The 27014-nt window shown below is 45.4% G+C and overlaps 1 protein-coding gene across 1 annotated transcript in view; it reads left to right on the top strand.

Moving 5' to 3' along the window:
- The window catches only part of cUnh18orf63 (chromosome Un C18orf63 homolog), a gene marked incomplete at both ends in the record, with an annotated part of 27318 nt that extends 304 nt beyond the window's left edge, over nucleotides 1-27014 (top strand). The window contains 12 exons of the mRNA XM_083777764.1: nucleotides 1378-1434; nucleotides 1795-1906; nucleotides 11544-11620; nucleotides 11768-11880; nucleotides 12717-12813; nucleotides 13385-13470; nucleotides 20375-20561; nucleotides 22939-23197; nucleotides 24185-24279; nucleotides 24653-24889; nucleotides 25984-26067; nucleotides 26892-27014. Coding sequence (XP_083633890.1) covers nucleotides 1378-1434; nucleotides 1795-1906; nucleotides 11544-11620; nucleotides 11768-11880; nucleotides 12717-12813; nucleotides 13385-13470; nucleotides 20375-20561; nucleotides 22939-23197; nucleotides 24185-24279; nucleotides 24653-24889; nucleotides 25984-26067; nucleotides 26892-27014 — 1527 coding nt within the window. The remainder of the gene's footprint in view (nucleotides 1-1377; nucleotides 1435-1794; nucleotides 1907-11543; nucleotides 11621-11767; nucleotides 11881-12716; nucleotides 12814-13384; nucleotides 13471-20374; nucleotides 20562-22938; nucleotides 23198-24184; nucleotides 24280-24652; nucleotides 24890-25983; nucleotides 26068-26891) is intronic.

Genomic DNA, 27014 nt, shown 5'->3' with positions numbered 1-27014 from the left:
GACAACTTGTTGTCATTTGATATTATAAATAAATATGAATTTATTACATAGTGCTAATTTTAACTGAATTGGATTGAAACCCTATATATTCTTCATTGACCGGGGTACCCCAGGCGTCTATAATTGGTTCCCTCCTTTCCCCCCCCTTTGTGTAGGTGTAATATGCCATTGGGAAGGACATTTCTAAATTCCCCATTCAAGTTTAAAGCTGAGCTAAAATCAAGGCTCCACCAAAATTAAAAATGTTCCCTGCAGCCTGGCTCTGCCCCCAGGGTTGAAATATTTGTATTAGTATTTTATATCGGTGTCTGTTACACTGTTGTTTTCTCCAGTTGTTTAATTGTTCAATGTTTAATGCCTTAATGGACCACCAGGGAAACAAGCTTTCATTTTTTTGTCCCTGCCATTTTGGCGTCCTTTTGACTCATTGTACTGTTGTACTGTAAATATTAAATCAATCAATCCAAGCCCTTGCTTTGATTGATTGATAGCCCTGTGTGTGTGTGTGTGTGTGTGTGTGTGTGTGTGTGTGTGTGTGTGTGAGTGTGTGTGTGTCCTGAGCATGACGTTAAACTGCTCCGTGCTACAGTACCACCGTTAATGTAGTGGGTGCAGATTTAAGCTGCCTTTGCAACCTCTGTGGACTGTGTGCTTCAACACGATCGCAAGCTTGCATACAACAAGGCACTGCTCTTCGATGGAGTATACCGACAGCCGCTGCTGCTTGGTGGCCCTTCCCATGAGCAGCTACCGGAAGAGAGGCGTTGGACCTGGCCTTGTAGCGGTGTGTGTGTCTGTCCGCTGTTGGAACAACAGTGGGTGGATTTTGGGCCCATGGGATCAGCCACGCTACGGAGAACGATATGACACCGGTTGGCAATGCAGGAGTGGACTGGGAAATAGTTTTCCTCTGGTGGTCCAGCCTGGGACAAACCCACGGACTGGTTGTTGGAGAGGGTTTCGAACCTAGGATGCCTACACTATTGTGCCCATGGAATGCTGGGTGACATGAGTCACATGACATGCTTGTGCACGCATGTATCGCGATGTGTGTTGCATGTGTACAGTAGTTGTCGCGTGCCAATGAAGCCCTAGAAGAGTGTTCGTGTGTGTGTGCGTGTGTGTGTGTGCAGGCTTTATGTCAACAGTCAACACCAGTCTTGGGTTTGAATTCCTTTCATTCCTTCTCTGCACTTTTCCTGTTCTCTGGAATGATGCCAATGACACACACAAACACACACACAAACACACACACACACACACACACACACACACACACACTGGAAGAGTAACTCTAACAAGACTCATTATGACCCACTGGAACGTAAACACACCAATATACCTTCGGACACAATCTCTCTGTCTCTTCTTTTTCAGTCCTCGTTTTTCAAGAAAGGAATAATCCAGGCTTATGGAGAGAGACACAATCTGCAGGTGAGATAGACTGAGAAATGAATGGATGGATGTACTGTACAGTATGTGGAGCATAGTATCTAGGGTTTAAGTGGTTAAATTATATTTACATAGATGGATAGATTTATATAGTGGAGTCGTTCTCAAAGTGGGGTCCGGAGCCCCCTAGGGGTCAATGTTAGATAGAAAGATAGACAGACAGACAGACAGACCCAGATAGATGGATGGATAGATACTGTGCTGTGTCTCTTGATCTCTCGTGTGTGTGTGTGTGTGTGTGTGTGTGTGTGTGTGTGTGTGTGTGTGTGTGTGTGTGTGTGTGCCTGCATGCGTGTGTGTGTGTGTGTGTGTGTGTGTGTGTGTGTGTGTGTGTGTGTGTAGGTGTCTGGTCCTCGGAGTGTGTTACCAGGCCTCTTGCAGTGTTGTGTTTCGTATTCCTTGACCTGCAGACTGGCTCCCTTCTGGAACAAAGCAGGAGCCTTCCTCATCTCTGGTACTGTACACATGTCGCACACACACACACACACACACACACACACGCACACATGGCATGTACACACCCATAGACACACGCGCGCGTCGTCACACAGATAGTAGGTAGGTGGTAGTTGGGGCCTCTGATCGGTGAACCAACATACTTCAGCGCTTGCTCCTATATAACAATCTCCTCCACATCTTGGTAGCTGCACGCTCTGGCTCATGTAAAATTGTAAATAACGCATGGAAATGAGTGTGTAGTGTATAAGCCAAAAGCAGCAGTCTGTTGTTGCGTTTAGATTAATCCATATTGAGTATTCTAAGGCCTGACTTTCATCATCGTGATTCGTAATCAACATTCATTTAATCACGATTCGCTATAGAGCGTACCAAAATCTCCTTGAGGGGGCGTCAACATATGTGTCACGTGGTAGCGGCCGCTATACTTGTTGGCTTGTCTGGTTTGTTTACATTGAGCGACTATCCGGTATGCTTGTATACGTTCTTTTTTTAAACTGACCTCACAATAGTGCAGACTTGCTCAGTAAATAAGTGCCACAACTGGTCACGTCGAGGGAATGAGCCAGAAAACGGAATTAGATTTTCAGCTTTCCAGCATGAAGACAGCATCAAGGAACCCAGATTGACGAGTTTACAAAAAGACGTAAAATGGCTTGGATCTCGGCTGTACGGCGCACGGGCGCAGAGACATAACGTTCAACAAAGTATCTAAGCACAGCCGTGTTTGTTCACGACATTTTCCTTCCTTGTAAGGTATTTGGGCCCGACGTTCTTTCTATCGATCCTGGGGCCTGTTTCACGAAACTTGGATTAACTAATCCAGGATTTAGGCCAAAACCAGGCTTTTTCAATCCTGGTCTTTACAGCCTGGTTTGAATAGATAGCCTGGCTGAATAGATAGCCTGACTTTTTGTCTCTAGACCCATTCTGTAGAACACAGATTTACTGATCCTTCTTATTCATGCGGTATTATGGTAGTTTGCATCCTTAATAGTTGCATTACTGCCCCCTTTTGTATATCTCAGTATCTTTACTAATTATTCAAGACTTACTGATACAAGGACTTAAGCTTCTAAAATAAATACTGCTGCTGTAATTAAAGAGAGAACATACTATCAATAGTGGATAGACTAAATGATTAACTACCCCAAAAATATAGTTTACATTTTACCACTACTATTAACTTAAAACAGAATTCTTAATATTGTAAGCATAATGATATTGTTGCATTGTGATATTTGGCCATAACTCCCTCCTCTGAGGGAGCTACCTTTGGGGAAGGGGGTTGTTGTCCAGACAGGGGCCAGACTGGTGAACTGTGGGTCATGGGTTCAATAGTGGGTGAAACGTTACAATGGTAATATGTTGTAAAACAATGAGTAATGGTAATATTTAGTGGTTTTCACTTTTACAAAATATTTATATATATATATATATATATATATATATATATATATATATATATATATATATATATATATATATAATATAATAATTCTTCTTAACCGTGCACTTGCATGACATCAAACCTATTCTGGGGAACATTCACCAAAAGCAGCTGATCTACAAGCTCACAAGCTGTCATGATGTTGTGCAGCCTATATATTTTGGTTATTTGATTTTATATAGTGCTTAAATTAGTCCTTTAATGCAGACCGATACAAATAAGGCAACATAAACCCATAATAATTGAATAAGTCTGGAAAACATCATTGGTTTGTGATCAGTTTGACTGCTTAAATTAAATAACTCAGAAACTACAAAACATTTCAAAGTAAAAAGTTCCAGCATCTGTCTCCACAGTAAACTGAATTTTACAAAGTGTGAATGGAGTTTCTAGGTGAAAGTGATTTTTTGACATGCCACTATCTGCCTATAAATGTCTCGAATTTGAAAGCACTATATTTCTAAAACTATGAAACATTTCAAAGATTCCTTTTCAGGCAAACATGTCCACCGTAAATGAACCTAAATAGGTTTGAATGGGGTTTCTAGGTGTAAGTATGTACGACTAGTAGCATGCCAAAGTTTGTGCTATTGCCATTGAGAATGCATTGGGCGTTTAATGAACAGTAAAGACATCAGGATTAGTTTAAACCTGGCTGTTAGCCTGGTCCGGAGCAGGCTAAATCCGAAGCATTAGTTTCCACGGTAACTAATGTAGCATCACTTTCATGAAACCGAATCAAGCCTCAACATATCCAGGTTAACTGGTTAAATTAATCTGGCAAGATTAACCAGTTTTCATGAAACCGGTTAATCGCTGATCCAGGATATATTAAGCCAGGATATGTGTTAAATCCCGGCTTAATCTCTAATCCAAGTTTCGTGAAACAGGCCCCTGGTGTTGGTTCACTATGTTGTCGCCAAGAACGAGCTCAATATTTACAAAAACATACCACCGTCACTCTATTCTGAGTGATGTGGGCTAGAGTTTAAAGCCCACAAGAAGGCCGCCGATAGCTTTTCAGATGCCGCCCCCCTTTTGGTGACGTACACGTTTTTACACCCTATTGGTGCAACTCCAACTTGTAGATTGGTAAATTTCACAATTTTTTGCACCCCACTGTTGGGTGACAAGTATAAAATAGTCAATTTGTTGATTAGCGATAGAATAAGCGCTAAGAAAATAATCAATCGTTGCAGCCATACTCATATTAATGAAATATAATCAATGTAAATGTGGTCAGAGATCTCTTATTATGAGAGCTGTACTATACAGCAAAGTCCACCTTGTAATCATTGCCTTAATTCCGGATGTTTGTTGCTGTGGTCAAAGGTTGATTTTGCGTGTGTAGAATTTATTTCACCAGCCTTCACCTTGACTCCAGGATTATGAAATAACATTGATTGTGGGTGTGTCACCATGTTTCACCGTGTGTGCACTGCAGGTGTGCCGTAATCCAGGTACAAATCGGTCTGTAATGATTGTTGACTATAATACCATGGCACCAGGTTGAACGCTATTGTTTTCCAGATATCTCTGCCTAAATCTGAAATCAAATCAAACAAAACCACTAGAATTATTTGAAAACTGTTACTAGTTACTTAGCATTTTTATATTAATAATAAAATCAAATAAAATCAAATCAAACTTTATTTGTATAGCACATTTCCAACGACCGAGGTCGAACCAAAGTGCTTCACATCACAGAGCATAAAAACATACATGGAGGCAAAAGAAGAGGATAGGAAGATAAATTAAAGCAAAAAAAAAAAAAAAGGAAGGAAAAGCATTATATAAAATATGTCAGAACAGAACAATATATCAAAAACAAAAGGCAATTCCATAAGTGCATGGGAACATAGTGCATAGGTAGGCCACGGTAAACTTAATTAGGAAACGAGATTGAAAATAAATTAGTCTTTAGCAAGGATTTAAAAGTCGCCAATGACCGAGCTGAGCGAACATGAAACGGCAGGGCCTTCTAGAGACTGGGTCTGGCCACAGTGAAAGCACGGTCTCCTTTGGTCCTGAAATGTGTATCAGGCACAATCATATGGAAGCATAAAGCTGCCAATATTAAAATTAAATGGCAAATACTAAAAGTCAATTGAAATAAGAGAAATGCTTTTTCATTTTTACGTCATTAACGCATTTCTTGCGACAAAAATAAATCTAAAATGCAATAGCATTTACATTTAATCTACAGATGTGCTCATTCTATGACACAATTCAAATTATAAATAAAATATCATTTGAATTTAAATTTTCAAAAAATGGCAGCAAATTAGTGGGCAATATTACAATGAAAATGCAATTTATAAAAGTCAAATGAAATAAGATAAATGCTTTTTAACCTTCAGATAATGAACGCATTTAAGTGAATATATAGCATACCTGACGAAGACCCACAGTGGTCGAAATGTAACAAATAAAGAATTTTCCTGGGAGCTACAATTCAGTGTGCGGACATCCCTCCTTTTTCATTGTATGTATTTTTGACCAGCACCTGTAGAATTTCTGAAGATGTGCGTGCTTCCTGTTGTATCCTGTATACAAAGCATACAGTACATTAGCCACTTTATGCCCTATTTTATTCTTGGGCTATATACAGTAGCAGATCTATACACTGACAGTGTGTCCTGAGCTTGTAGATTATCTATTTTTGAGGGGGAAAAAAGAAAGGGTTTGACAGAGTTTGGAATATGTGAGTACTCTTTCGTTGGTACTATAAGTATGTTTTGAAGCTAATTTTATTGTACTTTTAATCAAGTACTTTTTAGTCTTTTTACTTGTAACAGAGTATGTCTCGTCTGCATTGCATCTGAGTGTACATTGCATGTTTTCATTTCCCCTGCAGTGTGTTGCTGTTTGAATGATAAGCCACCACTGAAGGTCTGTACTTAGCCTTGCTTTAGTTCGGAGGCCGTTACAATCAAACTCCTGCTCTCTTGTTCTAATCTATAAATTCAAACTAAATCCTAGAGGAGAGCGTGTCCTGACTGCTGTCAGAAGCTTGAATCAGAAAACAAAAGTATTGATCAAAAGTATTGATCCATATGGTGGGGAAAATAACAGAGAGCAGAGTTTAAAAGCAGTTTATTAACTATCAGTAAGTCAGTGGAATGCTGTAATGTGAACGACCTTGGAAGATACATGTAGGTCAGACAAGTTTTAAACCACTGTTGTATTCATCAGCTCTGCAGTCCGATAATCCACTGTGTGTGTGTGTGTGTGTGTGTGTGTGTGTGTGTGTGTGTGTGTGTGTGTGTGTGTGTGTGTGTGTGTGTGTGTGTGTGTTGTGCGAGTTTGTACACACTTGCGCAAACAACACACGTGGGCTTGACCTGATATATTGACCCGATGTGTTGACATGGACATGCACATTAATTAAAAAGGTTTTAACTGTCCGTCATGCTCCAGTGCCTTCCTTACTGGTGATGCTTACCTGTCCACCAGTGGTGGAAAGTAACTAAGTACATGTACTCGAGTACTGCTACGATAAGTAGAATTTGGAGGTATTTGTACTTTACTTGAGTATTTCGAATTTCTAATACTTTTACTTCTACTCCACAACATCTCAGAGCCACATTTTATTCTTTTACTCCACTACAATTATTTGAAAACTTTAGTTACTAGCTATTTTGGAGATTTTAATTTTGATTAGAAAACATACATTAACCACTTCAACGCTATGCATTTCGGCCATTTGAAAAAGATGTACACATTTTGAACTTGTGGCTGAAATGGGACATTCTGCAATAGGAGTACTTTTTACTTTTAGTAGTTTAAGTATAGCCTACATTTGGATGCCGATACTTTTGTACTTTTATTTGAGTACAATTTGAATACTGTAAATCTATGCAATATTCGCAATATTGATACTAATTTTACTTACAGTAAGTAAAACAATTGAGTACCTTTTCCACCACTGCCTGTCCCACTCCTGATCAGCCTGAAATTGGCTTTCTTTTCTTTAGTTGATTATCTTTGCCCATGAAGCTTTCAGAAGGTTTCCCTTCCAGGGCCATCATCATCCATCACCATTCCATCATCTCAGAAACTTTTTCCATCATTTTTCGACACTGTTGTATGACAAAACAGGGAATACATTAATGAAAAACATGAACATAAAATGTTTAAATATGGAGATATATGTTTTTTCTGCCTGGCAGCAATAATATACTCTGTGAGTGCGTGCGTGAGTGTCTTTGTGGGTGTGGTGTGTTTGACACTGTTGACATTGACAGCCAGCGTGTGTCTTTGTGGGTGTGGTGTGTTTGACACTGTTGACAGCCAGATAACAGTTTGTATAATGTTGTGTTATGTGCAGCTTAAAGTGACTCTATATGGCTGACATCATCATTGCATAACATCCCTGCCTTTCTGTCTCTGCTCTTCTCTCTCCAGGACAAGACTTTCTCACGGAGAACAGCAGAATGAGCGCTGTCTGTAAGTTACTCTTTCATTTGGTCAATCTACCGTAGTACAGTGAGTAGATTCCCAACCCAAGCTGCAGGGGGCTGGGGCCCACTGGTGGGCCCTAATGATATTGCATGTGGACCCCCACATATTTGGCAAAACACTTTGAATGATAATATAACATTAATATAAAAATCAGACCAGTCTGAAGCGAGTTTTGCAACAGCACCACCAATAATGCAAGAAAAAAGAAAAGAAAGGTCATGGTGATGAGTGGAACACAATCGATTGATTCATCCTAATACTAAACGTGGTCCACCCATCTGACACTAGAAGCTGTACCTGAATGGCTGCTGTGTTTAGTGCTGAGATGGGTGAGCTGCACAGGCTTTAGTGATCTTTCCAGTTGGCCCTATCCAGTAAAAGTTTGGGAACCGCTGATCTACTGTAAAATCTACAGCTGTATTTTGTATACACTGTAAATATCGTGGGCAAAAGGTTAAAGGATAAAACATCAACACACTGTTTTAAAGCTCCCACACAGTTTTATTAATGGCATTTTCTTTTCTTTTCAAAATCTTTTTTATTGAAAATGTTCAATAACAGAAATCTCAGGGGCAGGTAAATAATGAAAAGTCACATGCCCCTCCCAGACAAAATCAAAACAAAAACTAAACGGTTTCTCCCCTTCATGTCCCAATTTAATAAGTAAGCCAATTCCCAATTCCCCAGCCTCTCTACAGTGCTCTATCTCTGCTAACCCCCACAATAAGAGGATGAAGGTCTCCTCTGATACCCGGGCCGTCAAGCCACCATCTTCTTTTCACCTGACAGTGAAGGGTCTCCCCCCAGAACAGGCTCCCTGACCGTTTGTGGGGATCACGAGGAAGATTTTTGTTCTGACATAATGTTACTAAGGTCAATGGCTAATGACAATATATAGCACCTGTGAGTCAGAAGAAGCAGCCTAGCTAATAATCCTAAATCACAAGACTTCCCGGGCTCAGCTGCGCACCAGGATTAGTGAACAGAGGAGTAGTAAGAACTGCTGTTGAACGTAATCCTGTTTGTGCTACTCAAGTTGTTAACCCCTATAATTTAGTGGTCTAAATGAGAAATTTGATGTAAAACATTTCCACTATAGGTTATTGTCTCCACCAGGCCGAAGGCATGTGGGGAGAGTATGTTTTGCACTCCGTCCGTCCGTGTGTCCGTGTGTCCGTCCGTCCGTGTGTCCGTGTGTCCGTCCGTCCGTTAGCAGCTAATCTCGGCCACCGTTAACCCGGTCGATGCCAAATTTTGCACACACACTCCCTGGATGCCAACGATGAACCTCTACCCCAAACTTTCCAGAACGGCCTGTTATAGCGCCACCAGGAGGCCGCTTTGTGCAAAACAAGTTTTTGCACAGTACACCTACAGATTTTGTCCAAACATCACGCAAATTGGTACACAGTCTCTCTAGAGCCATTCAACGAAACGGGTCTTTCAGATTTCTCAGACTCCATCCTGATTGGTTAAGATTGGCTTCCAAAGTTCACAGGAGTGCTCAGTTTCAAACAAAATGCTGCAAATCATGAACACATCGCATGATTTCCTTGAAATTGTGCACCCACATTCCCACTAGGCCGAGGACAAAATGCCACATGAACAATTTCAACTCAGCCTCAAGGTGGCGCTATAACTGGCCGAAAAGTGTTTTTACCTCTAACTGCACGAATCTGTGGATCACTTTGTATGCCAACTCCCTAGAGGCCAAGGAAAAACCTTTGTCTGGAATTTTTCACATCTGCTCTTTATAGCGCCACCAGGAGGCCCACATATGTAAAACACATTTTCTATTATTACTCCTTCAGATTTTATCCAAATTTCACGCAAATCGGTACACATGATCTCCATAGTCATGTGATCAACACAGGTTTGTTTGATTTCTCATATTCCATCCTGATTGGCCACGATTGGCTCCTACAGTTTTCAGGAGTAGCAAATGGCCACAACTCCTCACGAGTCAACGCAGCGTCCGATTGCGATGAAACTGTGCATGCATATTCCCACTAGGCTGAGGAAGAATCCTGGTGGAGACCTGTGCCGATTGGCACTTTATCTAGTTTAGTTCTCTTTTATTCCCTAGATAGAAGTATGAATTACTGTATAGGATAGGTTTTTAGGATATTACTTTTATTTTATTTCTTCGTGTTGGGTTAGTACTGTCTTTGATATCTATCTTTCATATCAGACAACTCCGTCGTCTGCCAAGTTTTCTTATAGGCCGGGCCAGCGTCTACTCTAAGTTAATCAACATTACTTCCTTCCTTACTACGTGTCCGTACCATCAGTCTGCCCTCTGGACTGGTCTTTCTCTAATCTATCCCTCAGTGACACGTCCCACATCCATTTGATCATTCTCATCTCCGCTCTGTTCAGCCTCTCTTCATGCTCGACCCTCAGGGCCCATGTCTCACTTCCATACGTCATGCCACTTCTTCTGACGCAGGCCGAGTACACTTGCCCTTTTCATCTTCAGCGATGAAAGGGATGAAAGTTAACTTCTATCCAGTTCTAAACCTTTTGGTCACCACTAGGTCCACCCCACCATCACCATTAATCATGTCTCCCAGGTAGCAAAAACTGTCCACCACTGCATATGTCTACTTACTACAAGCCTTCCTAACATAATTTATGAATTGTAAATGTATTTCCTATAACTTTTTCAGAATGTACTTTATCTTTATCTTTTTTGCATTTGATTTTCTAATCTTTTTCCTGCCCAGGCATTGAACACTCCTCTGGGGGGGCAGGTCTGTCCCTGTGACAGGATTATTAGCTAGGTTGCTTCGTATTACTCACAGTTGCTATATATTGTCATTAGCTAATGCCTTTTGTAGAAGAAATCTATGTTCCTGATGAAGACCTATGTGGTGTGATTGATATAACGGTTTGGGAGCTTTAACCCAATGTGTGGGTGTTTTAAGATTTTGATATTCAGCCTAAATACAGGTACTAGAAGTACACACAACTTCTCAGAGTAGACCTAAATCAACTTCTCATGTTAGACCTAAATCAACTTCTCATGTTAGACCTAAATCAATTTCTCATGTTAGACCTAAATCAACTTCTCAGATTAGACCTAAATCAACTTCTCATGTTAGACCTAAATCAACTTCTCATGTTAGACCTAAATCAACTTCTCATGTTAGACCTAAATCAACTTCTCATGTTAGACCTAAATCAACTTCTCATGTTAGACCTAAATCAATTTATCATGTTAGACCTAAATTAACTTCTCAGATTAGACCCAATTCAAGATTACACATGAATCATTTTGTCGGTGCAGACCCAAATAATTGTAGTCAGATTATAGACAAATCATCTCTTCAAAATAGGCAAAGATTCATGTCAGATTAGACACGACAGGTAATATTAATAAATAATGAGGGTTGTTTAAATTAAAAGATATATATGGTGTTGCATGTTTAATTGTAATTGAACCAGAGATGAAATTAATCAGAAATATGATTCTACCAGAGATGATTACAATATGATGTTCATATCGAAACACACACCACAATACACCTTAACTGTGTGTGTGTGTGTGTGTGTGTGTGTGTGTGTGTGTGTGTGTGTGTGACTGTGTGTGTGTGCGTGTGCGTGTGCGTGTGCGTGTGCGTGTGCGAGTGCGTGTGCGTGTGTGTGTGTGTGTGTGTGTGTGCGTGCATGCGCGCGTGTGCGTATGTGCGAATGTGTGGATTGTGTGCAATGTATTAAGGTATGCAGTTTAGCACTAGTGAGAAGCAGCTATGTGTGAGTGTGGAAACCAACACTGTCAGACTGTCCCCAACTAGGGTGAGTAAACACTCACATAACCCTCTAACTCTATGTGTATGTGTGTGTGTGTGTGTGTGTGTGTGTGTGTGTGTGTGTGTGTGTACTACTTGTATTTCTATACTTGTAAGGGTTGAGGATAAATTGAAGTGTGTGTGTGCGTTGCAGTTGGAGGACTTTGACATTCCTTCCATGGTGTTGAAGAACTTCCGAAGCCATTCTGACGCTGTCATCAGTGTTTACTCTCTGGGAGGAAACCCCTGGTGTTACGTTCTGCCCAGGTAACCACTGAACACATTACTGTTAGTATTCTAATAATGTCATAAAACAGTGGTTTTCAACCCTTTTCCTATCAAGGCCCAATTATATATTTGGCATTTGGGCCACAGACCACCATTTGATGAGATGTTGCCAAATTCCATGCTTTAGTATGAGACAACAGATGTTTAACAATAGTTTTGATTGAGTCATGGTTGATGATGATTTACACTCTCAAGAGTTAAACATATATAAGTGTTACCAACTCTCCATCTATTAGCTGGGGACCACCTGGAACCCCCTGAAGGACCACTGCAGAAAACCACTGTTATGTATGTAATGTAATGTAACCCTGGTGTTACACTGTGCCCTGCCTGAGTAACCACAGTGGCATAGCCAGGATTTACATTTTGGGTTGGGCGGCATTTCGGCCATGTGAGCTGTGTGAGCTTGTAGATCTGCTGTTTTTGCTACAGTTGGGGGCCACTGTCAACTGTCAACTGTTCTACACTGTCAACTGTAGTAGAACGGACGGAATTACAAGGTTTCTGAAGTAACCCGACCAACCAACCAACCAACAATAATAATTAGAATAATAATCCTTATAATCCATTACCTGTAAATTAATTAATCGTTCATTTGATTATATATTTATCCTGGCCAGGGAAGGAATCCTGTTATACCACCTGTGTCCAGTAGAGGGAGCCATGTTACCACTTTATCATCTTGAATAAATGAAGTGAAGTGTTTCACTTGGGTTAGGGTTAATTAGCAATGTTGGTTGCGTCTTGAATTAACCGTATTAATTACTTTTTGACTATTGATTTGTGTGTGTGTGCGTGCATGCGTGCGTGCATAGCATGAAGAGGGGTCAGATTATCACTATCAGTCGTCAGCTGAACAAAGACAGCCCCTTCAGAAGCTACGCTGACCTACAGAGACACTGGAACAGTCTGGTATACACAACGCACGCACAAACACACCTCTCTCTCTCTCTAGTCAAACTCTTTTTTAAACCAGTGGTTTTCAACCATTTTCATGTCAATGCCCATTCTTTATTCGGCATTTGAGCCACGGACCACAATTTGATGAGTTTTAGCGTCTCAGACCCAAAACTAAAGAATATTTATTTATTTTGTTTATTTTGTTGTGGGATAGGTTTCTACACGCTGTAGTGATGTTGGTACCATAGGAGAGAGATTACAGGCAAACGTTGATCAAAACTAAAATGTATTCTACATTCTCTAATAATTGTGTAGACTTCTTGTAAATTAAGTAATGCAGATGTTTCACCATAATGTGAAAGAGAAGGGTGCCATTGGTTACCAACTCTCCAACATTTAGCTGGGGACCACCTGGAACCCCCTCAAGGACCACTGGTGGTCCCCGGACCAGTGATTCGGCCCGGGGACCACCAGTGGTCCGGGGACCACAACCAGTAATTATTCAAATTCAAAGGTAAGCACACCTGCTGTGTACACCACTGGTTCTCAAACCTTTTATGCGTGCGTGCGTGTGCGTTTACAGTATGGTTACAGACTTCCTGACCTATCAGAGGATGAAGTTATCTACTGCAGTGTCTACTTCAAACCAGTGGGAGAGAGGCTGTTCACGTATCCTTAAACACGTGTGTGTGCGCACACACACACACACACACACACACACACACACACACACACACACACACACACACACACACACACACACACACACACACACACACACACACACACACACACACACACACAGGCGGAGCCTGTCTGCAGGGGCTCCTCAACTGGCAGGTGAGTCAGTATGGTGCAGCACAACAACACAAATGAAGGCTGGATAGCCCAAATGTTTGTCTTCGATCCTTCATGCTAGAATAATGCAAGAATAAAAACTAAAATGCAGTCTTGGTGTGTGCGACCCATTACCTTTATTTCCACGAACAATCAATTGGCACAATTACTAAATTGGGGAGAAAAAGGGGTAAAAAGCAAAAGAAAGCTATACTAGATGTATAACTTATTGTATAGATTATACTGTCTGTCCTTCTATAAAAAATATAAAATAAAGGCGAAAGCCGGAAAAAAAAACAAACAAAAAAAGTGACGACGCCAAAAGTGATTGGCTGTAATGTGATGATGTAATGATGATGTATGATGATAAGAGCGTGGCACCCCTCACTTAACACAAGTGTGATTTTCATACTCAGTTTTAAGTAGGCTAAGTACAATTTTTTTTAAACCTATTTTTTGCTACATTGTTTTTAATGGAGTTGGAACAACTGATGTTCAGGAGGCGGAGAAACACACCTTGACCATGCCCTCATGCCATCCTCCGCCCTCCTTGCCAATCTACCCAGCCTACTTATACCCGCCTCAGACAACCCAGCATCCTCTATGCTTTTCGTATGTCGTATGCTCGTACACGCTACACGTACCCTTCATACAAGCAACAGAAAGAAAAACCAGCAACGCAAAAACCAGCGGCTCACCTGCCATGGATTTTTCCACCTCGGGCTCGGACGGCGATCTTCCCGCGGACGCTCAGGGGAGCCCAACGCTCATCCCCGACACCACGTCCAGCGACGATGATGACAGCCGTCCCACCACAGCCCCCCAGGCCGCCGCCTCCCAGCCATCCAGGCTCAGTATCAAACAGAGCCGTATTCGGAACCGCTTCCGAAAGCTCCGCTCCGCCAAGAGGAAGAGCCGTGAGACTTACAGCCAACCTCCGGCACCAACCCTCCCTCCACCCACCCAGGTGACACGGCGCTCCAGGCGCGTCCACACCGCCACCCGCAGCTCTGCCACCTCGCTCCTCTCCAGCAACCCAAGCCCACCACAACCCTCCATCTCCGACTGGACCGTCGTAGGACTCCAAAAACAGCTACGAACGCTCAACATCCCGTTCGTCCGCTCCACCAACAAAGCGGGCCTGTTTAAACTCTTCTGCGACAGCAACAACAACAACACAGCAACTCCCTCAACTTCTTCAAACCCGGCACCCACCGATGACGTCACGAGGCGCGCTCCCAGCGCGGCCACCACCGACGACGTCACCCGCCGGTCCAAGCGGTCCCGTGTCATCCCAACTTCTCTACCCCCCCCCACCTCCAGCGTTGGGTATTTTACATTATATCGCATTACTTTCTACTTGATTAATTGATTGTGGTCAGTTTACAAGCATTGAGTTATGTAGTGTCGGTTGCCCAACACCGCCCGGTGTTGGGCGTCTTGCATTATATTCAGATTACTTTCTGCTAAATTAATTGATCATAGTTAATTTACAAGCATTGAGCTGCGCGGTGTTAATTACCCAACACTGCCCGGCGTTGGGCGTCTTGCATTATTTTCAGATTACTTTCTGCTTGAATTAATTAACCGTAATTGATTCACAAGCATTAAGTTACGTAGTGTCGGTCACCCAACGCCGGCCTCCTCTAACCCCCCCCCCCACCCCCCCCCCCCCCCCCCCCCCCCCCACTCCTACTCCTTTCTTTCCACCTTCCAAACAGCACAATTCCAACCAGCTCAACCACCTCAAGCTCCACCCCCCCCGCCATCACAATCCCGCCAATCAGCGCAACCCCTCCAGTGCCCGCCCCGCACGCCCTCACGTCCCTCCTTACCTTCCTGACCTCCGCCGCCGCGCAGGTCCCACCATGCCCCAACCCCCCCCTCCCCCCCACCCAAACTCCCCCCATCCCCCCATCCATCGCCACTCTCGTGGCTGCATTGATTCAGGCCTCCGCCGAGGCTTCCAACCTCCCTCGGGCCTCTCATGCCTTCCCACAGGCCTCACCCGCCTACCCCCCCTTCCCGGCCCCCCCTCCCCAGGCCCCACCCACCCTCCCTCAGGCTTCCCCCGCCGAGGCTCCCAACCTCCTTCGGGCCTCTCATGCCTTCCCACAGGCCTCACCCGCCTACCCCCCCTTCCCCCCCCCCCCCCCCCAGGCTCTGCCCACCCTCCCTCAGGCCTCTCACGCCTTCCTACAGGCCTCACCCGCCTACCCGCCCTCCCCGACCACCTGCCACCCCACGCTGACTCTTCCCAGCGTCCTTCCCGACCCCTCCTACCCTCTCCCCCCCCTTCTCCCCCCCCATCCTCCCAACTTCTCTCTCTCCACAGCAACCCCAGCAGTCGTCCCGCCCCATGCCCCAGCAAGAAACCCTCAGAACATCAGCGCCACCCTCCGGAACCAGATATTACATGGTAATGACATTGACCTTGCCACTCTCCTCCGCCCCTCCACCACCAACTCCGAGTCCCGTATCCTAGAGTGCGGAGACATCTCCGTCCAACTCCGCAACCCCACCCCCTCACGCTCCTCCATCCTCACCGTCGCCGAGTTCGGCCTGGCCTTTTCCCTTTACCGAGACGTCATTTGCTCCACCTACCCAGCCCGGCGCCAGGAGCTGGACGACTACCTCTCCACCATTTTTGACCTAGCCGTAAGGTTCGGCGGCTCCCTGTTTCTGGAATACCACCGCCAGTTCTCCGCCACCGCCGCAGCAAGGCTCCATCAACTCAACACCGCCACCTACTGGGGCCACCTGGACCTCGAACTATACTGCCGTATTTTCGCAGGAAGGCTCGCCATCGCCTGCAACCTGTGCGGCAACCCCACCCACCCTGCCAGCCAGTGCCTCCACGCCGCCCCCCGCTCCGCCGCCGCAAGCCAGCATTCCCACGCCGCCGCCAAAACCACCACCAAACCCACCACCAGACCAGCTCCCAGTCTTCCCTCTCTCCTCGCCATCACCGGCGGCCCGCCCCCGCAACGACCCCCCCAATACCCAGCTTCCAACCAAACCTCCGACAGACACGGCCGCCCAGTCCTCTACTGCGGCTCTGAAGCCATCTGCAATAATTTCAACTACAAAGGGTGCAACGTTTCTTCCTGCAAGATGCTCCACGTGTGCACCCACTGCGGTGGCGCCCATGCCCGCACCACCTGCCCCCAACACCCCACCAATCCCTCCAAACCCAGCTGACTGTCCCGGCACCTCTCCACCCCCATCAACATCCCTGCCCTGGCCGCCGCACTTTCACGCCACCCCGACCCCGCAACCGCCTGCTTCCTCCTCGGAGGCCTGAACTACGGCTTCTCCCCCGGCCTCATCACCCTCCCCACCAACAGCCACACCTGCCAAAACCTCCAGTCCGCCATCACCGACCCCGACTCCGTCACCACCCTACTCACAAAGGAAGTCACAAACGGATTCATGATCGGCCCATTTTCCACCCCACCATTCCCCACCTACCGCATCAGCCCCCTTGGCATCGCCACCCGGAAATACTCAGGAAAAAAGAGGATCATCCTCGACCTCTCCTCCCCCCACGGCACCTCCACCCCCAGCATCAACAGTCTCATCCCCAGCCCCCCCTTCTCCCTGCAATACGCCACCATCGATGGTGCCATAAACTTAATTCGCCTCGCCGGCCAAGGAGCCCAGCTGGCCAAAGCCGACGTCACTGCAGCCTTCAAAGTTCTCCCCCTCCACCCTGACAGCTGGAACCTTTTTGGGGTTTTCTGGCAGGACTCCTACTACTTTGCTGTCCGCCTCACTTTCGGCTGTAGGAGCAGCCCAAAGCTTTTCGACACCCTCGCCGAAGCTCTCTGCTGGATCCTCCTCAACAACCACAAGCTCCCCTACGTCACCCACCTGCTGGACGACTTCCTCATCGTCACTCCCCCTCACGCACCCCCCGCTTCCGGCCTCACCACCCTCACCTCCGTTTTCAACCACCTCGGCGTCCCCCTCGCCCTAGAGAAGACAGAGGGCCCTTCCACCTCCCTGGAATTCCTAGGCATCACCCTGGACACTGTCTCACTCCAAGCCTCCCTGCCCCCAGACAAGCTCAACCGCATCACCCTCCTCCTCTCCAACTACATGAACCTCCCCCAATGCAGCAAGCAACAGCTCCTTTCCCTACTCGGCCACCTCAACTACGCCATGCGCATCATCCCCCAAGGCCGCTCCTTCATCTCCAACCTCCTCCACCTCTCCACCTCAGTCCCCTCCCTTCACCACCAAGTCACGCTCGACTCCCCCTGCCAAATGGAGCTGCGCCTCTGGCACCTCCTCCTCTCAAATTGGAACGGCATCACCTTCTTCTATAATGATTTCATCTCCTCCCCCGAAGACCTCCAACTCTACACAGACGCGGCCCCCTCAGTAGGCTTCGGCGGCTACTACGCAGGAAGGTGGTTCTCCTCCCCCTGGCCCGGCGAACTCCACCTCCTCGACCCTGACCACACTCAGTCATCCACCCTCTATGAACTTTACCCCATCGTCGTCGCCGCAGCCCTGTGGGGCACAGAGTGGACCAGCAAGAGCGTCCTCATTCACACAGACAACCAGGCCGTCGTTCACATCATCAATAAAGGCCGCTGCTCTTCTCTCCCCGTCATGTCCCTCCTGCGCCGCCTAACCTGGCTCTCCGTCACCCACCAGTTCCTCCTCCGCGCTGCACATGTCCCCGGCCACCACAACGCCATCGCTGACTCCCTCTCCCGCTTTTTCTTTCAGAAATTCAAGACCTTGGCACCACACTCCGATCCCCTTCCGGTCCCAGTCCCTCCATTTTCCGACATCACCTTCCCCTAGAGCATCCTCTCCACCACCTCATACTCCAGTCCCAGCAATCCATCCTGCTGAGCATAGCAGACTCCACCCTCTCATCCTACCGGACAGCCTGGATCAACTTCCATTCCTTCCATCTCCGCCACAACCTACCTTTCCCTTCCCTCGATCTCCTCTCCCTCTCCGCCTACATCAGCCACAGCGCTTCTGCCCTATCCACCCGTTCCTCCACAATCCGAGTCTACCTCTGCGGGATCAGTTTCTTCACCAAACTCCTAACCGGTTCACCCCATCCCTTCACTCAGCACCCCCAAATCCTCCTCCAACTCAAAGGCCTACAGCGCGGTGAACCACGGCTCCCCCCTCGGCGCCTCCCCCTCACCATAGAGATCCTGGCTTCCTGCATACACACCATCAGATCCGGCTACGCCAACCAAACCCTCACCTCCACCCTCGAATCCATGTTCCTCCTCGCCTTCTACGGCTTCCTCCGCTGCTCAGAGTTCACAGCCGCCAACCGGAACTTCGACCCCGCAATCCACCCCTGCCTCTCTGACCTAACTTCCCACGACCACAACACACTGGTCTTCACCCTCAAACGAAGCAAGACCTCCCAGCACCGCCCAATCCCCGTCTACTACTTCCGCCTCAACTCTCCCACCAGTCCTTTCGAATCCCTGGCCAACCACTTCCGCTTCAGACAATCCCAGCACGCTCTCCCCCAGGACCCCCTCTTCATCGACGAACACGGAACCGTCGCTACCCGTGGCTGGTTCCTCCTCCACCTCCGCCAAATCCTCACCATCTCAGGCTACCCCGCGGAAAACTTTTCCGGCCACTCCTTCCGCATCGGCGCTGCCTCCACAGCCGCCAGCCGAGGCCTCCAGGACCACACCGTCCGCCTGCTAGGTCGATGGTCTTCCCAGGCATACCTGACCTACATCCGCTCCTCCCTCCACGACATCAAACAGGCCCACAACTCCCTGGCCTAGTAGTCGCCACCGTAGTCCTTTTGGGGATCACGCTTCCAAGCGTACCGCGGGCTGACCGCCACGCGATCACGCCCCACGTGTGCCGCGGGCTGACCGCTACACGACCCCTTCCCCAAAGACTTCAGGGTCGGCGAACCCCCGGAACCCACGCCCCGCTCTCCTCCTCATCACAACCCTCATCACTCCATTCTCTCATTCAATAAAAACCTTTAAACCTTCCAATGGTGTTTTCTTCCAACTAGTGAAATGGAGTTGGAACAACTGATGTTCAGGAGGCGGAGAAACACACCTTGACCATGCCCTCATGCCATCCTCCGCCCTCCTTGCCAATCTACCCAGCCTACTTATACCCGCCTCAGACAACCCAGCATCCTCTATGCTTTTCGTATCCCGCCACCATCCCCTTCACCACCTCAAGACCAGCAGCTTCCACTGCTCCTTCTCCTCCTTCTCTCCTCACCTCGTCCCTTCCTCACAGTTCCCACGGGGGGATCACGCTTCCAAGCGTACCGCGGGCTGACCGCCACGCGATCACGCCCCACGTGTGCCGCGGGCTGACCGCTACACGACCCCTTCCCCAAAGACTTCAGGGTCGGCGAACCCCCGGAACCCACGCCCCGCTCTCCTCCTCATCACAACCCTCATCACTCCATTCTCTCATTCAATAAAAACCTTTAAACCTTCCAATGGTGTTTTCTTCCAACTAGTGAATCATTATATTTCATTTTATTTTCTTATTCCCTGTTTTTATTTAATTTAATTTTTATTTAAAAAAATTGGCTCCCACAGGACCCATGGGAATAAAAAACAAAAACACCTAATTTGTTACTCTTTGCATTTTAACCCAGATTAATTGAGAGTTATGCTTCGAGTGTCTCTAGTTAACCTACTTTAGTTTGAACTCACTTCTACAAGTTAACCTGGTTCACTTCTTAACTCGGTATTCCAAGCTATCCTCTGAGCTGTATCAGACTGCAGCCAATAGAGCGCTGTTCCAGACTCCACCAGCAGGACGCGCTGGAGTCCTTCCTGGGTGACATCACGAACACGCTGCACAGTGTGTGTGGAGTCCCTGTGCGCTGGACCAGTAAACCGCGCTACCACACCGCCACTTTGACCAGTTCAGCATCAACTCAGGTACACATGCATGCACGCACGCATGCATCCACGTGCGCGTGCATGCACGCACACACAACACGCACACACACACTCGCGCAGAGTATAATGAGTGATTTTGTTCCATTCTTCCATTCCACTAAGATAATCTCAGTCATTAAGGGCTTTCTCTCTCCCTTATTCTTATTCTCTGTCTTCTTTCCACTCTTGTCTAACTGATTGCAGATGTCAAACGCATGTGTGTGTGTACGTGTGTGTGTACGTGTGTGTGTGTGTGTGTGTGTGTGTGTGTGTGTGTGTGTGTGTGTGTGTGTGTGTGTGTGTGTGTGTGTGTGCATCCGACATTTGCACACACGCGGGCACGCACGCACGCACGCACGCACGCACGCACGCACGCACGTACACACACACACACACACACACAGTCACACACGCACACACACAAACACACTCGATTTGACGAGTATCTGGGGACTGAAGTGGGAAGAGGAAAAGCGATTATCAGAGCAACTCCCATCCTGTAAAACATGAGGATAACTTTACGATCACACACACACACACACACACACACACACACACACACACACACACACACACACACACACACGATGAGTGACAATGAGTGCAGGTTTTTTTTTTTTTTTTGGGCTACAAACATGCACGCACCAATGCACGCACCAATGGTCATTCAGGGCTAGCTTTTTATATGTCCACGGCAAAAAACGGAACGTTGACCAAAGTGTCCACTACAAGACAGCATGGCGATGGCCTCTGATCAACAGGAGTCAGGGTAAGAAAGGAGAAAAGATCTGAGCACTCAAAAATGGAAAGGATGATGTTACGTCAAATTACTTTAGTGTCAATTTCAAAGTTTAAAAGCTTTTCAAAAGTAGGGGGGACTGGGGAGGCATTTCAGTGCTTCTAGACTGGTAGATAGACTGGTAGGCGGAACAGGCGGGGAAAAAAGCAGAAAACAGCATGAAAATTACCTTGAGCTGTCGAGCTCGAAGGGTCAAGGTTCTGCTCCACGAAAGATCCACCGTAGTGATCCTTGAACCTGTGTTCTGCGAACCTGGGTAGATGTCTTCTTTCCCATGTTCAAACTTATTCCTGAATCTGGTCACGTCTTCCTTATATGCTTTTTGCTATATCCGCATCGGGAACATTGAGCAGTAATAATGTCTTGCTGTGTTGGGAGACATTTGTCCAGAGAACTAATAGTGTTGTTAAGGCTGGTTCTATCTAACACGGTTTAATGAAAGGAAAACGTGTCAGGATGAATCATTTAGTTTTACATCAGCCTCAAGACTGTTTTTTTTATTAGAAACACTAGAACGCACACTTCCTTCTACTCTTCCTCTCTGCTCCTCAATTATCTCTCCTCTTTTCTGTCTTCTCACCTCTCGTTTCTCCCCATCTTCCCTACCTTTTATCTCCTCCTCTCTTCCTCATTTATTCTCTCTTTAACCATATGGTACTCTAATCTATAATGAATTGCATTTTTATAGTGCTTTTCGAAGTGCTCAAAGCGCTTTACAATGGTTCATTCATTGGGAGTCGACACCTTACTTTCCATATTCACACACTAATGGTGTCAAGTTCATACCGACTCATTGGAGGCATTGTAGGGACACTTCGACTTGTGGACAGGAGAAGCCAGGATTCAAACCGCCGACCCAGGGATCATTGGACGACCTGCTCTACCTCCTGAGCCACAGCCGCCCTATTCAGATCTATTCAGTTCTCGAAGCCCCACTGCATTATACGACATTACGCCATTCTATTCTATTCTATAAATAAATTAATCTAATACATTTAGATAAAATATATATGATTTTGAAGTGAAATTCCTCCAATATGGCACAGTGAAATGTTACCATAGTTACCATATTACCTATGTTCACCAGTGATCGAATGTGACATTCTCACATGGTTTCCATAGTAACGATGAACTATTAAATACTATTACATAATTTTAATAGAATTTTGTTGATTATTTTCTTTAATATTTTGGAGCCCCTCCTATATGCCCAGCTTTGTGTGTATGTGTGTACCCCATATAGCGATGATTTGATTGGCTGAGCATCCCATAGCGATGATTTGATTGGCTGAGCCGTGTAAAATTCTCCATTCATTGTCAATGGGAATTTAATGTTTGTGTAAGATGAAAATCTACACTAATAGCTGAATATAGGAGTCGCTAGCGCCCCTCAAAAAGTGAGGACACAAGTGATTATCTGGATTGGATAAAAAGTGAGGAATGTGATGTTGCATGATGATAAGAGCGCCCCTCACTTCACACTGGTGTGATTTATTTTAATAATGAACAGGCTTCTAGAGTATTTGATTAATTGAGAAGTTAATCAGACGTGTTGTATCGTGTCGTGTCTCTGTGCAGGTGTTGAGTGGGAAAGCAGTCAACCTCTCCACTCAGTCTCAGACTCAGTCCAGTCGTGCGGTGGTCCTCACCCAGCACCCTGCCTTCTCCTCCACCCCACACACCAAGCCCTCCGTTGGGCCACAGCCACCAGCCAGGCCCCTTACCAGCCTCCAGCCTCCTGGATCTCAGAGCTGGGGGGACCAAATGGGCCGTACTGGGAGCACAGAGGGGGTTCTGAATGGTGTTACTGGGTCCTCTTCGTCCACCCTCTCCCAAGGTTATTACTGATTTGTTTTTATGTAGTTTTGGCTTTCAATTTCTCAAGTATATTGTTTTATCGGGTTTGCTGGTTTAGTTTGGTTTTTAGTTTTTGAAAAAGTTTAGCTTAAGATGACTTTTTATTTAGTATACTAGTTTTTACTATTATAGTACTTTGGGGGTGTGTCATTATAATCACAAAAATGGTCAGAAATCTTCGAGAATAGTGCAAATAGCCAATCTATAAGCTCTGCACGTGTAGCGGCATGCATTCTGTGCTTGTAGATCGGTTATTAATCAAATATCTATAATCAAATATATAGACTTTAGTTTTGTATCACCACAATATATTTTAAGTTAGTTATATTTTTTTGTAAAGCCTCTTTTTTCTGTTTCAGTGACCAAAAATGTCTTTTGTAGTAATGTAGTTTTAAAGTTAGTTTCAGTTAACTATAACCTTTCTCTCTCCTCTTCTTGCATGGCGTTGCATTTCAGCCTCACAGTCATCTTCTGCTATTATTGTACAAAAGCATTATTCAACCTGTTCTGTTGTACTGTTCTGCATGTTTCTATACCATACTGTCCATGCCTAATAGGAACAAACTTTTCAGTATTGCTTCCAAAATCATCGGACTTCCTACACCCACACTTTCTGATATGAACAATAAGGCCATCACACGACTAGCACTCTCGATATCAAATGACACTGACCATCCTCTGTATCGTTTCTTTAACCTCATGCCATCTGGACAAAGATACAGAACCTTGCCATGGAAAAAGGTCCGTTTTAGTAGGAGTTTTGTCCCCTCAGCCATCGCGGCATTAAACAAACTGCCCCGCCGATAGGATGGTTCTGTACACAGTGGGGACCTCATGTTTTGTTTTTGTTTTTTTGTATTGTCTTGGTGTTATGTTCTCTGTGTTGTTTTTGATGTGGGTGTTGAACAGATTGTGAAGACAAATATCCTTCGGGACAATAAAGATTATTATTATTATTATCACCCAGTAAACAGAGTCGGTCCTAAACTGGTCCCCATCTTCCACAACCAGTCCCTGAAGCCCCATGTCAACATCACCCTGCTACTGGCCAACAAGCACAAGGTTAGAGCTTTTAAAGCAGATTTGATAGTTTAGGTTCGTTTTTATTTTGTGAAAAGGCTTAGTTATATATATATATATATATATATATATATACCAGTATATATATATATATATAATCTTTTTGTTTAATAGTAATATGGGCTATAGTCAGTTGCGAGATTCAACTCTGGAAATAGCAGATTTCCAAGCTCATAATGCATTTCATGAGCTTGCAAATGGGTTATTTTCACTATTTTTGAAGAAGAATATAGGACACATTATTCTATGATTCAGTGTGTCTGATTTTTGTGAAACCTCATTTATTTTTCAGTTAATTAAGATGTTTTGTCAATTCTAGTTTTAATTTGACTGATTTCTTTTTTTTGTTGCCCAGAAACAGCAGGAGCAGCCAAGCAGAGGAGCAGAGGAGAGACACAGAGTGTCTCTACCTTCGTTCAGGAAGAACAGACCTCCCACCGCGGCGTCTTCACCTCCTGCTGCTCCCCTTGCTCCTCCTTTGTCTCTGTCCACCACCTCCTTCTCTTCTTCTCTTTCATCCTCCACCTCGTCCGCGGCGCTCCCTCGTCCGCCTGTGGTGCCTCTATTTGCCTGCCGGCCCAAATCCAACGGGGTCTCCCTGCTCTCCCATGGTCACCCCAGGCCTAATCCCAGTCCTAATCCCCTCTCTAATCTCAGACCCAGTCCTAATCCCAGATCTACTCCAAATCCGATTCCTAATCCCCTCTCTCATCCAAGACCCAGTCCGCATCCCAGACCTAATCCCAATCCTAGTCCCCTCTCTATTCCCAGACCCAGTCCTAATCACAGACCTAATCTGAGTCCCAACTCTGATCCCAGATCTAGGGCTAATCCAACCCCGACCATCTCTAATCCTAGACCCAGTTTTAATCCCATACCTACTGCCAATCCTAGCCCAATCTCTGATCCCAGATCAAGGCCTAACTTTGCTCCTAAATCTGGGTCCAGCCCCATTCCTAATTCCATCTCCAGGCAGGGAGCTGCTCTAGTCTCCAGGGCTGAACCTCGACAGGACGGGGGACCCCAGAATGCACCTCCCAGAGCCCTGGTCCCGTCTGATATCCCCAGCAACAGAGGAGTGAGTATTTCAATGGGTTTGTACAGTGTGTCCCTAATATGTAGGGATGGGCAGTGATAATCATTTGTTTGACAGTAAACTGATTCTGTTTGTCAATCTTATTAACCTGACAAATATATCTTGTTTTGGCAGTTTTTCTTTTTTAACTTCATTGTTATTGGCAATAATGCAGCCGACTTTCCACTTTCAACTTGGCTTCCCTATTTTGGGCATGTCATTATAAATGAAAAAGTTAAATATCAGAGATAAATATCAGAGATAGATCGGATATTTTCTTCACTACGTTTATGCAACACTTTTGTACAACAAAGTAGCGTACTACTGGGGGATACACAAACATTTTCTGCAGGAACAATATACATAGAGTAGTGACATCGAAACCTGTGAAACAAAGCATGTTTTGCGCATGTGCGTGTGTGTCTGTGTGTGTGTTAACAGACAATGTGTGCTGGGCCAGAGTTTACGCTATAAATGAACAGTAAAATATGTCAAACAACATAAAACTTTAAGTTTCACCGCTCAAATTAACAAGGTGTGTGTGTGTGTGTGTGTGTGTGTGTGTGTGTGTGTGTGTGTGCGTGTGCGTGTGCGTGCATGCGTATTTTCAGGGGGATGTGTTTGAGTCAAAGCCGAAAAGACCGAGGCCTGCTGTGCAAGACCTGGATGTTGAGATAATGGCCAGAAACAACCAGGTGTGTGTGTGTGTGTGTGTGTGTGTGTGTGTGTGTGTGTGTGTGTGTGTGTGTGTTTGCGTGTGTGCGTGTGCATGCATGCGCGTGCGTGTGCATGCATGCGCATGCGTGCGTGCTAAAGCCATGCATATAGTTTGTAGTGGAGTGTTTTATCTGTGTCATTCATCACATTTACAGCCCCAGTCATTGAGTTAAATCATTTTATACAGTGGGAGAGCTGCACTTTTACAAACAAACCGTTTGTCTCTGAAAGTACTGCTGTACCGACAATAAAACTACCATGAAAGTACTGCTGTCCACCCGACTATAATAAAACTACAATGAGAACTGTACAGTACCACAATATAAAGATGGAGGCACACTCGTGGTGGACAGTAACAAAGTAAATTTACCTGAGTACTGTACTTGAGTATAGTTTTTGAGTATTTATACTCAAAAGTATATATATATATATTTTTTTGGATACTATAGGCTACATTTGTATTTTTTTTGGATGTTGTGAACTAATCAACACTTAAATTCTATTTCAAATAATGAAAATCTACAAGCTCACAATGTGTTGCATTGCAGTGCGTTGAGAGATTATAGCTTATTTCTGTTTGTTTTCTGTCTTTCTTTTGCATATTTGAGTAGTTTTAAAAGCAAGCACTGCAAGTGCTTTAACTCAAACGTAACTTTAAGTACAAATTTGACAGAGCAACTTTGACTTGTAATTAAGTAACATTTGACCAGGATTATCTATACTTTTCCTTCTACACTATCTATACACTATCTCTCTTTCTCTCTCTGTCTCTCTCTGTCTCTCTCTCTGTCTCTCTCTCCAGCTGTCCAAGGTGAACGCTGCGACCCTATTGGCCTGGCTCAGAGGAAGGGGCATGTCTGTCCGCACCAGGGACAAGAAGGAACTACTCATGCTGAGAGTCATGAGTTGCCTGGCCGAGGCCTGA

This window comes from Protomyctophum parallelum (genome assembly GCF_964188405.1).
Source record: "Protomyctophum parallelum genome assembly, chromosome: 12".
NCBI lineage: Eukaryota > Metazoa > Chordata > Actinopteri > Myctophiformes > Myctophidae > Protomyctophum > Protomyctophum parallelum.
This window is presented reverse-complemented; position numbering and strand designations above follow the sequence as displayed.